Below are 13,112 nucleotides of genomic sequence, written 5' to 3' on the forward strand. Positions count from 1 at the left end.
GTATGCTTTGGGATATGGTAGGTGGGGAAAGGGTGGTGAAGTTTGCACTAAATCTATCAGCTAGCAGGTTGGTAATATCTTCTGGTGTAGTATGAGTGATTCTAACTACAACCAGTTTGGCACATAACTGGTCATTCCCTTTTAGACTTCAGACATAATTAAGGAATGCCTTATGATTACCCTTGGCTAGGGATGTGATTTTAATAATGTAATTTGCTTTAGAAGACTTTACAAGATTACTGATTTTCTTGTTTAGGCTTAGGAGGGAACTCTTCCTCTGTAGAGTGATATCCCTTTTACTTTTGGACAACAGTTTCTTCCTCTTGTCATATAATCTCTTCATATTTGAAGTCCATCGTGGTGGCTTGTTTTTATGGGAATACCTGGTTTTGATCTGGTCAAGTACAGCAGAGTTTATGCAGTCGCTTAAGTGTTTGTACATGACAATTGCATACACTTCTGCATAGTGATCATCAATGTCTGCGATTGTGGGTGGTATGAAGCTTTTTATACCCACACTTAGTAGTCTGCAGTTAGCTATGGTAAAGTTTTTAGCATTTTTGCTCCTCTAAGGGTGTCAGTTCCAGTAGTTACTTCAAACAAGACTGATTTGTGGTCTGATTTAACCAGGAAAGGCATCATGCACAGGGAAGTATAGTGACCCCCCCTATGTTGGTGAGTACTATGTCCAGAACATTAAGGCCCATAGTGGGGATGCAGACTGTTGTTAACAAAGTCCAGGAACCTCTATTTGAGCATGTGTTTGTCCCCCAGTCTATGGAGGGATAGTTGAAATCTTCCATGACTAAGGAGTTGGGCTGTATAGTGAGGGATTCCAGTACATTATCTTGGTTCATGGTGGGGGATCTATAAGTAGCAATGATGTGGTATGGTACTTTCCCAATAGTTAATTGGACATGGATTAGTTTGTGAGAGTCATGGTGTTTGACCAGTCTCAAAGTGTATTTGGTTTTAAAGAAGATGGATACACCTCCACCTTTAGTTCCTTCATGCTCATTTTGAGGTCTGAAAATGTGGAAGGCATTGTAGCCTTGTACAGCTGGAGTGCTCTTGACTACCTTGAACCATGTCTCAGTAATTGCACAGATGTCAGCATCTTACAAGGTGAGGAGTACTTCCAGGGAGTGCAGTTTTGTGTTTAAACTCCTAGCATTACGCAGCATAACCCTGAGTTTGTCTGAATTAGAGTTTGTTACATTGGAAAATTTGTTGTTTTGACATTGCCTAAAAAAGGCGCTATGGGGGAAGCAAGGGCATTTGCCAGTATCCGATAACCTAGGGAGGATAGGTGCAGACCATCTTTAGCAAAGCAGTGAGGTCTGTCTACCATATCCTCCCTGGGTGACAGATACTGGATCCCCCTGGACTGACATCAGAAGCTGAGCCAATTGTTGAAGTCAGTCATTTTTTGTGTATATTGTGGTATCATCCTGGCTGAGGATAGAATACTGCTTAAGGCTTGGAACATGGCTGTGTGTGGGACGCATAATCAGAGAGTTCTGTCATGTCTCTCTTCATATAGTCCAGAGAGGTACATCTGAAGTCATTCACTCCAACATGGACTATGACAGAGTCATAATGGTATTTGTTGTTGAGCAACTTGAGTGTATGCATGATTTATTTGATCCTCACACCCGATAGGCAGCTGACCGTGACCTTCTCGTTGTCCATTCTGGTGATGGGGACATCTGTGTGTCTCACTATGGAGTTGCCTATGACGAAGACATGGAGTCGCCTATGACAAAGACATTTGATGTGTTTTGCCTTAGAGGCTTATTTGTTGAGACACGGGTGTATGCTGTTATGTGTAGTGGTTTCTTTTTGCTTAGTGGTGAGTGTGGGTGGTGTGCGTTTGGGAAGTCACTGTTTTTTGCTAGGCTTTTAGTAAGTACGTCCATGAATATGGGTTTGTGTCATGACCTTATTTTGTGTGACAGGTGAAGTTTGCATGTGTGCTGACAACCTGTTTGATGTCTAGTTTATTTTTATGTGAGAGAATTGACTCCAATTTCACAGTGTATTTGCATCTCTCACATAGGGTGTTAGTTTGCTTTAGAAGTAAATGGTTGTCAGTATACATGAAACAATTACTACATTGCCTCAAGATGCCCATGATAATCAAGCTGGCAGGAGAAATGATGGGGAACTGCCTGGCCATTGTGGCAGGATGTTTCTGAATGTGGTATATGTGAAGGAAGTGAGTTAGCTGAACTTAGTCTCAAAACAGCAAAGATGAAGCAGTAATTCAGTTAAATCCAGTTAATAAAGTGCAGTGCTTAGAATATATTTATTTGTCAGTTTTTGTCAGTGGATGTCTTGGATTTCAGTGCAAATGCACTCTGGACCTCTGGCTAAAGTTGCCAAACATTGAACAGCTCCGGTAAACTGAGTGTAAACCTGCACAAATATGAGGCTTATGTACAGTCAAATTTAAATAGTTTTAACACAACTACCAGTGGGAAAGCCCTAAACTGAGCCTTTCTGAAGCAATCCCCACACAATCCTACACACTTCTGCCACAAGAGTGCAGGGAAGCCCTCTTAATGTAAAAGGGCTGGTTGAAGAGCACAGTGATACTGAACAGTCTAGATTTAGCAGGTCTTAATCTAGCCAATGCAATGTAAGGTAAGGAATCACCATTTCTAGATGGGAAGGAGTAAGGGAAAGTCATTTAAAGGTCAAAGTGAGAGTGTTTAGTAGTATACTATTAGATGTCTTGCAGTGGTACCACACTCTGCACAAACTGGCAGCTCTTTGAGCAGCAGTGAACAGTGGGAGACTATGGAGAGCATTTCATATAGAGGATTTTAAACTGGAGAGCTTTGCTTATATGCAAGCCTAGGGAGCTGATTTTGCAGTATCAGAGGAGGTTAGGAAATGTAAGATTTCTGTTAAAACAACCTAAGAGCAGTACAGTAACAAACAGATGGAGCTTCTTTAACAAGTGCATGCTGAAAAAAACAGTGATAAGTTCAACAAAATAATAAATGCAACAGTGAAGTGTTATATATCACTGAAACAGTTAGAACAAGTGCAAAAAATATATACTTATTTGTAGGTCCAGATGGTTTTAAAAGCTATCCAAGTCTTGCAGTCACAGTTGTCCACGCCAGGCACAAGGAAGCCCTGAATAAATGAGCACAACCCACAAAAATGTATTTCTTTCATACCAGCAGGATGAAAGCCTTCTGTAAAGTTAAATCCTCAGGCCAATTAGATAAAAACACAATAAGCTATCAACCAGTAGTTCCCACCTTGGATGGGTAGAATTTAGCTTTTTTCTCCCACCAGAGTGCAAAAGAACCCTCACAATGTAAAACAAACTGGCTTTGAGCTCAAGTGCAGTAACAATTGCTTTACAACAGAGGTAAGAATTCCTGCAATATCAGGAATCCTTGAAAATAAGATAACTAACTCTAAGAAATGTTCACTACAAACAAAGACTTTGCAAAACTTAACAGCTTTTGCAGTATCAGAGCAGGTTAGGAAATATCAGACTACTATTAAAACAACCAAAGAGCAGTATAGTAACAAACTGATTGAGTTTCTTTTACAAGTGCAGGTTGAAAAACAGTGATAAAGTCAGCAAAATAAATCAATGCAGCAGAGAAGTGTTAACTATCACTGAAACAGTTAGAGGAGGTGCAAAAATATAATTAAATCAGCTTTGTAGGTCCAGATGTTTTAGATGCAGTCCAAGTCTTGCAGTCACAGGTGTCCAAGCCAGGTACAAGAAAGTTGTGAATAAATTATATATGTAATAGTTGAACGTGTTACATATTTTATTGTCAGGTTTGTCTGTTATTGATTTTTATTTTGAATATTGGGTTACCCAGTCAAGTTTTGGCACCCCCAGCAGTGCTTAATAGCCAGAATCTTTAAAATGTAGCTGTGTCCGACATTTTCTTATAGAGCAAGTCATGGTCACATATAAGAAACAGAATCTAATGGCACTTCCTGAATATTTTGTGTTTTCCAGCTCAGTTATTTTTAGTAAGGAATCTTATCTTTTCCATGATGTTTCATTTGTCTTTTTAAAAAGAGGGATCTACTATGTTGAATTCAATAATGAGATAGATCAGTAAGATATGAAATGGTATAGCGGTCTCTTTTAGACTGAGTACACATGTCTTTTAGAATTAGATGTATTGTAAAATATGCTTATCTGACTTCAGGAGATGTATACACTGAACAAAGGTTAAATTGCTTGCCATTGCTCCCAAAAATTTTATCATGTTATCTTTTTTAAACATTGCTTCTAGACCTTTGATTATAATTGTGTTATTAACTGACCATTTATTTTCTAAACATAATTTTCTGTCCTTAACTTGGCATTTAGAATTATGTGGGAAATGGTGTTTGTCTAACTTTGGTAAATACACACTGGTCAAAGTTTGTATGGCTTTCCACTACCCCAGATCTTTAATGATAATGCCATTGTCTGCTATTGTCTCTAGATCTTTTAATTATGGTGTTATTTATGATTTGCCAATGTAGTTATTTCCTCTTTGCCAAGTGTTATGTTACTGCATTCATTGATGTTTAAAATGAGTTGTCAGGCATAAAAGACGTGTAATTGTGAGTCTAGCAACTTCAAAAATTAAAGATCAAAAAAGACAGTGAACCTTGAAACTTGCTGTAACACCACTAAGGCATTGTTGCAATAGAGGGCTTCCCCCCACACTCCTGATAACTTACATGTACTAACTCTAAGACCCCTGTACCCTGGCATAAGGGAAACACTATTGAGATACCACAGTGCTGTACTTAATATGTTTCTCTGATCATGGTGAGTATCACTCATTCAAAGATCACCATGTCAGATCTTCAAGGTTCAGCAGGAGCCTGAATATTGTACATTTGTTAGCATAGTTTGTCGGGTTCTGCATTTGTTAGAATTTGGCAAACTGCAAACATTCATAATACTGTTTGTCACTGGTGCAAATATTAGAATGCTTCAAAGTTATAGCTTACTGTATGTACAATATATATGCATTATTTATCAGTCCCTGTGAATTTTTCAAGCATTTGAAATGTTTTGATAAATAGTATAAACTGTGTGTTGGAATTCAAAAATTTAAGATACACCTGTTCATATAATGACTGAATATCTAAACAGCTATAAAATGTCATTATAAATTAAATGGAGTACTGTGGCAGGGGATGCAACTTGGTGGGGGCAGCAGTGTGGGAGGTGATGTGAGTACACATTTGAAAAACATTCCTAAATCCTTGCTTTTACTATCACTGGCCGGCTTTTCAAACTGTTCAGAAGATTAGAGACGGAGTATGCACGTTAAAGATGAAGGACAGGAAGGGACAGGAATAGGTAACATGTGTCCCTTGAAAAGAAGCAGAAGTAGACAAGAAAACTGGATCTAGTCAAGGAAATGTAGCCCGAGGAGCTTGTTATTTAGACTGTGCAGTCTTCTAAGAGGGAACTTAAGTTTATAGTCTGCTTTCTGCTGCAAAAGTTTTTATAACTTTTCAATTTTGATCCACTAAAGAACAAGACAGCCTCTTGACTTGTTTATTTGCACATTTATCTTTCTATGGGTGATTTTTGAACTTTTTAGGAGGGTAGTCAAAACTATCAATAGAAGGGTGTATGCTGAAAATATATGTCCTCTGTCCAACAAGAACATTTTGGAGCCTTTTTTTTCATAATTTGGTGAGCTTGTTGAAGTCATTGCAGACAGGACTCCTTTTAATGTCTTGCATAGGTTTTAAATGAGTTACACACTTAAGAGTTTATTGGTAGGGAAGATCTGCTTGCCTCAAGGCATTTATTTTATTATTTCTTTATTTATTTTACATTTGTTTACCTGGAAAGTCTGACTGGACACAAGTCATTTTTCAGCAGAGGTCCATGGAGAAAAGCTCCACATAAAACATGCAAGTATACATAATTACATTTACAAGTTCAGCATATAGTAAAAGCTGTGTTCACCTTGAAGTACATCATATGTCACATTGAAATGCATACATAAGAAGATGATAAGCTGTGATGCCCCACCACTGGCAATAGTAATCATGAAACCTCAGTCCTCACCACTGGCACCAGTGGGGGACATACATTGGGAGGGTGACAGGTACACATAAAGTATTTCCAGATGCCGCTCTCTGCATCAAGTGCAATTTCCCTTAAGAGCACACACAGATCAGTCAGTCCGGGGCTGGTTTCTCCCTCTTTCTCCAGATCCCCAATAAGACTCATCACTGGCATAGCTTTAGAGTTGAGATCACAGCTGAGTGGCCAAGCCAAGACTTCCAGGACCTTCTCTGTCCAACCAGTGCTTTGTGTCCCTGCCCAAGTAGCTGACACACACACACTCTTTGAGGTTTGATTTACACACACACACACACACACACACACACACACACACACACACACACACACACCTGGGAAAGGCTGGCACAGGTTTACTAGCTATGTCCCCTTCTGCCCAGACTATATGGTAGTTATTACTGCTACAGCTACTTTAAGGCCCTTAACAAAGGGTACTCAATCTTATTGTGTAATGTTACTGTTAATACAAATGGTCGTTTGACCAAGAGCAAGCCTATTAGGAGTGGCCCACAGTGTTACCAAATAAATATGCAAGTACTCTCAGAACTTTAATATGTCTCACAAATATCAGCCACAACGAAAGGTTTAAATATATTTCATAATAAATAGTAAAAGAACAGAATATACTCAGTATATAATCACAGTTACATCAAAGTTCAAAATCATAGGAAATATTTAAAACAACATTGCAGGACAGTTTCAAATAAATAAAGAAAAAACATCTAAGTTAAGCTTTACTATATTCCAGACTATATCTAAAATAATTATACTGTTCCCTAGACTTAGTTACTCAGAGCAACAAGGCAGATGTGGTAAATGGGTCTTCAGCTGACATCAGGTCAAAGACAAATACAGAATGCTATGTCTCTCTCAGAGAATTCTTAAATTAATATTTCAAATATTACTGCTGGGATAGCTTGCAGAATGACATCACTTCTTGTCATCTGACTCTATCCCAGGTGGTAGTCAACCATTGATGCAGCTGGTTATATTTAGCATCTGCCTATTAAAATGCATACACAAGGATTTTTCCTCAAATCTTGGTACTTGCTGGAAGTCTTAAAACAATGTAATGCTTGCAAGACAAAGTCGAAAACCTCTAGTTGTAGACATTGTCTGTTACTGCACTGAAACTGAAAGATAACATCCTTTTATTACATAGTCATAAAGTAATTTAAATTTTCAGCTATTTTTCTGAAATTAACCTCCTGTGTTCCAGTTTCCATTGTTAAAATATATACATCTAAACAGTTACAACAGTGCAGGTACATTTCTGTTCTGTTCCAGTAGGGCATGCTGTGGTTACATTTTAGCTCAGTACTTTACAAAATATCTCTTCAGCACTTAACGTTTGTACAAACGATCGTATTTGACATACCGTTCTAATACATTTGTAACACAAGCATATGAATCATGTTGATATTCACAAGTGACATATAATTATTTACAAAATTCCAGATGACTGGGCTGGCAGTATCTCCTTTTGTGATATAAGCATATTTACAGAATCAAAGAAACAATGGATTAACCCATTTATAGATTAAAATCAATACCTGTTATGTACAAAGATGTAAAAAGAGAAGTAGAATTATTCTTGCAAGTAGTAATTCTCTGGCAACATTTAGTGTTCAAAGCCGTTATTTTAACAAAAAGCCCAATGCCAAGCAAAACAGACTGACTCTTAAATGGTGCTAGTTTTTCCATAATCTGTAGCAACTCAGTTTGAGAAAAAGGGTGAGCAACAACGTGAAAGGGGGAAATACTAGTTGAAATGTGTCCTCAAATTGGTGAGTAGCACTTTGGGACTAATAAATAAATTCTGAACTTTTTATCTTTATTTATTTAATTGTATTTTATTTATTTATTTAGTTTAGGTAGGGAAGCACTGGATTTTTTATCTGCATAGTACATTATGACAAAAAGAGTATGATGAGTAGCCTGGGAACATTAGTGGGCTGAGTGATTCCAACTCACACCCAATCAGTTTTGTATATCCTTACAACCCACAACTCTTCAAAACCTAATTTTAATATCTTTAACTAAACTTTTCAGCACATCAGTTTGATTAGGGCAAGGTTGCTGAATTCTGGAAGAGGGCAGTAGATTATATCCTTTCATAAGTGTGGAAAAAAGTCAGAAATCTTCCCTCTATAACTTTGACCGTAGTTGTTAGTAACTTCATGGAATCACTGTTGAAGGTGGTATCATTTTTTTCACTCCTGCTTTGGAGGGCATTTGGGATTTTATCACTGTGTTTTTGTGTTTTAACCAGTATTCTGATGGCACTTTGTGGTTTGGAACTTTTGGGCTTTGTTGGTCTTTTTGATAACTGTGCCATGGATGAGATTTTAATCTTACTCAGGATTTGTTGGACTGATCGCTAGCTCAGACTTACTGATTTTTGGTGACCTGGCCTATTTTGTTGAAGCTGTTTGGGAGTATACTTTGGCAATTGTATGACATTTGCTATTAATATGTAGTTTGTAGTCACTTTGTGGCAGACTTCATTCTAGGAATCAGTGTGTATTGACGTTACCAACATTATGTAAAAGAATGGGTCATCAAAAGCATTCAATCGAATCTGAAGTTTTGGGGCTAAAGGATTTTGAAACCTTGTGGAGTTCTGACCTGATTTTCCCATTTACTGCCTTTTTCCATTTTCCATGTCCTACTCTCCACCCTGTGGAGAATACACTCCCCTGTGGTGGTTCTTCTGAGCTCTGCTATATGTTGCTCATAGATGGGAAGCATGCCTTCACACTCTGAATTCCTCTGGGCTGACTTTGCAGCTTGCGTATAGCAGTGTGGGCTCACTTAGCTCGAACTCCATGGGGAGATCACCTATAGCTCCAGTGCTCATACTAGATTTTACCCATATGGTGAGCCATAGTCACCCTGCATTTGATGGCTGAGACAAAAATGACAGCTCACTTCCATCCTCCTTGCCAGCTTCTACGGTTACCTGAGCCACTATTCAAACTCGGGTCATCTGCCATGTAGTCAGGCCTGTAATCCCTGTATACAACAGTTACCACACTATACAAACATAGTTTGAACTCAAAATAGTTATGCTTTTTGGATCAAATCAGAAACTCTTTCTCACCAACACTTAGAAGTCAGAGTCTGCAACAGTGCTGTTGTCGAAACAACCATGTACTTCAAATACTTTGGAATCTGGGTTGATGAAACACTGATCTTTCAATTTCACCTTGCTAAATCTCGAAGCAGACTCACTTGTTTTTTATTCTGTACATGGGAAATTTCACTTTTTACCTATAGTTATCAATTTCCATTGCAAAAAATGTATCCTATTTACTCAGCTTGAATATGGTATTCCTCTAAAAGCTACTGCATGTAGCAAAGAATCCTAAAATACTACACTTGCCCCCAGAATATGTAGATTTATTATCTTTTCTCCAAGACATGAGTTTCACTGAGTAAGTAGCCAGCCAGGGTAATTGGTTGCCCATTAAACAAAGAACTGACCTTTTACTTTGATCTCTGTTATTTACATTTTTACACACACAAACCATCCCACCACTTGGTGAAAAACTTACTTCAGAAATCCCTTCCTGTAACCTTAGGTGTCAAACTCGCTAGACCCCTATCTTACAACTCTAGTAACAGAATTAATGTCCACAAGTCATAACTTCTCAGTTTGTGCTCCTAAACTCTCAGAATTCCTATACCTACATCTAAAAGATATTCCTAGACAAAATTCTAGCGCCGTCTGAAATGATAACTTCACAATCAAGCATGATGCACCTGTCTTACCTCAGGCCATATATATCCCACCATTCTGTCTGTTACTCTGTCTTACTGTAAGCTTTCAAATAATATTTTTTTATTTCCCTTCAAATGTTTGACAGCCCAACAAATGTGCAATGAAGCGTTATTATCACAACTTGTATGGTACACCTGCTAGTAACTCTAGTGTGTGTGTACTTTGTTCAAACACTTTATAATGTCCCCTGTAAACTTGTCTTGATATTGTGTGTTTAGTTTTATAATTCTCATTTTTCCCAGACTGAGCATAACATTCATAAGTTGTGATCAATGTTTTACCTTAGTTAACAAATATAAATAAACAAATAAATAAATAATATATGCTTTTTTATGTATAAGATTTAATTTGCATATGATTAAAAAACTGCAAAGTGTGAGTTGGAGATTTTCTTTCCTGACCTTCTCTGAAGAAGGTCTTTAGCTAAGTTGATATACAATTGGAAATAAATAATTTTAGTGTTCAGTTAGACTGTCTTGGAGTAGTTCATGGCATAGTACATGGATGAAACGCTAGCTTGGCAAAGGACATAGAAGGTGAAAATAAATATCCACTAAGCAGAAAGGATGTTTATCAGACCGGTACTTCATCAGTACTGTCTTGAACCTTTTTGTTGTCTCCACAAGTGACATTACAGAAGGTCTGGAATGTTAAGTATGCCTTTTTCTGATAAGACTGACACACAGACACAGTTGATATACAAAAAGGTGTGGCAAAATTGGATGATTGTTTGTTAGCTTGGTAAATGGACTGTCAGTAGTCTCTTTCAATCATGAACAAAGCCAGAGACGACTGTAAAAGAAGAGGGATATAACATACAATTTGTTGCAGTGTGCCAAAAGTAAGCCATGGATGGTATCAAAATAGAAAAATTGCAGCATTTATATCAAGCACTGTTTTTTGATTAAAAGGTACATGACTTGGGAAACTTTGACAGATAAATGGAGAAAGTAATAGTGAAACTTATAATAATGCCTCTCATCATTCCTGCATTATCAATAATTTTTTTGTTCTTCACATGTAACAATAACTGTAGCAAACAAGTCATCAGCTTCAGTCACTGAAACAAAGGGAACATTTGGCAACTTGCAGAGCTGACCAACCACTGAGTTAGCAAAATCAAAAGCAAAGAAGGAATTTTAAAAATGCATGAGATAGTTATAAAGAAATTCCTATCCTGGGTTGAAGGGGGAAAAAAGAAGGTAGGGAAATAACCGCTGTAGGTGGGCTTTATAGTCCATATTCTTTGGGCCAAAGTAGGTGGGCTTATATAGTTTTTATCCATTGTCTATATCCATTTGTGGAGTATTTTTGCAGAACTTCTAATATTACATGTGTATGTGTGATTTTTTTTTATTTTTCTCTTTGAGTTGTTTGCAGTTTCATTGAACTGTAGATGCATTAATTAAAGGCATGTATCTTATATTTTGGAATGTTCTACCTTTTAAACATGCACTGTTACACTGACATCTCAAGATGAACGGTGGTAGAAGTATTTTAGTGACTTGCTTTGTGTTTGCTGTGTCTTGTGGTCAGCAGTGAATCCCTGCCATGCAGATTTTATAAGAAGGAATGCATTATGATTAATTCTGCCTTTTACTGTAATCACTGTTGAAGTGTTCTGGCTTCTCTAAGCTGTTACATGTGGTCTGTCGCTTGTTTTATGGCATGCATATTACCTTAAGGTTAGCATTGCCCTCTTGCTGCCACTTCCTTATCTGACATGAACTGTGGGTGCAGAAACTTCAAGCAGTTGATTTTTTTTTATTTATTTTTTTGCATTGTATACTTTAGTATGTCCTTTTACATTTTATTTCCATATACATTACCAACTAGCAGAGTGATGCAAAAAGTTGCAGCTAAAAGTATGGAACATGTTAGTGTTTAGTGATACTTATTAATTACTGACCACTGCCTTTGCCTTTCTATTTATTAGAATATGACCGAGTAGCCTGAACCATCTGTAAAGGGCAATTAAAAGAGAATCATTTTCAGGAGTTGTATAAAAATGTAGAATACTAACAGATTCTTTTGCTTTTGTGCTGTAGATGCTTCCGAATTTGCGTTCAGATGTCCCAGAAATGTCAGGATATGTCAACAAAAAGTTGAAACAGCACTTTTAGAACCAACAAAAAGTATTATTGTTGAAGATGTAAACCCGTTGAATGGCGATCAGTATCTGGCTCTTTACTTTGAAAATCCCAAGAATGGTGGTGCAGTTGTGACAGATGTGCGCAGTGCACCTGAGATGAATGGATTCATTGTTACCTTTGCTGAATATAGAGGTAGGTAGGCAAGCTGCAAGTATGAATTTCTTCTCTTTTTCTAGACTGGCATGTAGCAATTATGGACAAGAATGTATTCGCATAACTGAATGTACATTTCTTTTCAGCAGATGGATACTTCCAGCATTTATTGTGAAACTATAGTGTTAAATGATTGTTAAAGTAAATTGCAGGCCTCACACTTTCTGGTTTACTAGCTCCGTTCTCTCAATTCATTGTGCTGTAGCCCCAAGCAAGAACTCAAGAAAAAATGAATTTACTTTCAGCATGAAATTTGTTTTGATTCTGTTACTTGCATGAATTTCAACATGGTTCCACTTGTCATATTACAGTTAAGTAACAGCTCAGTTTTGTTGCTTGTAAGATTAGAAGGCTGTAGGTTGTAGTCCTGGCCTACACTGGGCAATATGCTGTAATGCTGCTGCTTTGTTAGAGCAGTTGGATGGTTTGCATATTTGAAGAACCATTCTTTAGCAGACACGTTAAACTGAGTTCTCATCCAGTTTTTTTGGTAATAGCTGAGGGGGATGTGGAAGATCTCGTAACATTTGTCACTGATGAAAAAGGGAGCATCTCTTTTCCTGTGGTAAGATATTTCCCTTATTCTGGTCTGTGGTGTCAGCAAAACCCTTAATACTAATTGCATTGTAAAGATTAGCTGTTACATACAGACCGCATTTGTATGTATGTATACTTGTGCATGCGTGCATGTGCATGTGTGTGTGTGTGTGTGTGTGTGTGTGTGTGTGTGTGTGTGTGTGTGTGTGTAGAGGTCTGTGGAGTCTAAGTCAACATTTGTTTTTCTTTTGCTTGGTTCTCCTCTTACCCACTGGACTAGAGCCTTTATATCCTGTTCAGTCCCTGGAAGATGAGGGTCAAGTACGCCTGTAGCATTTTCATTATTCTGATAAGGATTTGTTTTTTCTTTTTTATTCCTTTTCTTTGCTGACTC

The 13,112-nt window shown here is 37.6% G+C and overlaps 1 protein-coding gene across 1 annotated transcript in view; it reads left to right on the forward strand.

Annotated features, from left to right (window-relative positions):
* Positions 1–13,112, forward strand: part of LOC122804002 (protein mono-ADP-ribosyltransferase PARP14-like) — a 1,683,704-nt gene that overhangs the window by 569,024 nt on the left and 1,101,568 nt on the right. Inside the window, exon 6 of the mRNA XM_044073683.1 lies at positions 11,924–12,160. Within this exon, the coding sequence (XP_043929618.1) occupies positions 11,924–12,160 (237 nt within the window). The remainder of the gene's footprint in view (positions 1–11,923; positions 12,161–13,112) is intronic.

Source organism: Protopterus annectens, chromosome 6.part0, assembly GCF_019279795.1.
Source record: "Protopterus annectens isolate FY-2018-M chromosome 6.part0, PAN1.0, whole genome shotgun sequence".
NCBI classification, from domain to species: domain Eukaryota; kingdom Metazoa; phylum Chordata; order Ceratodontiformes; family Protopteridae; genus Protopterus; species Protopterus annectens.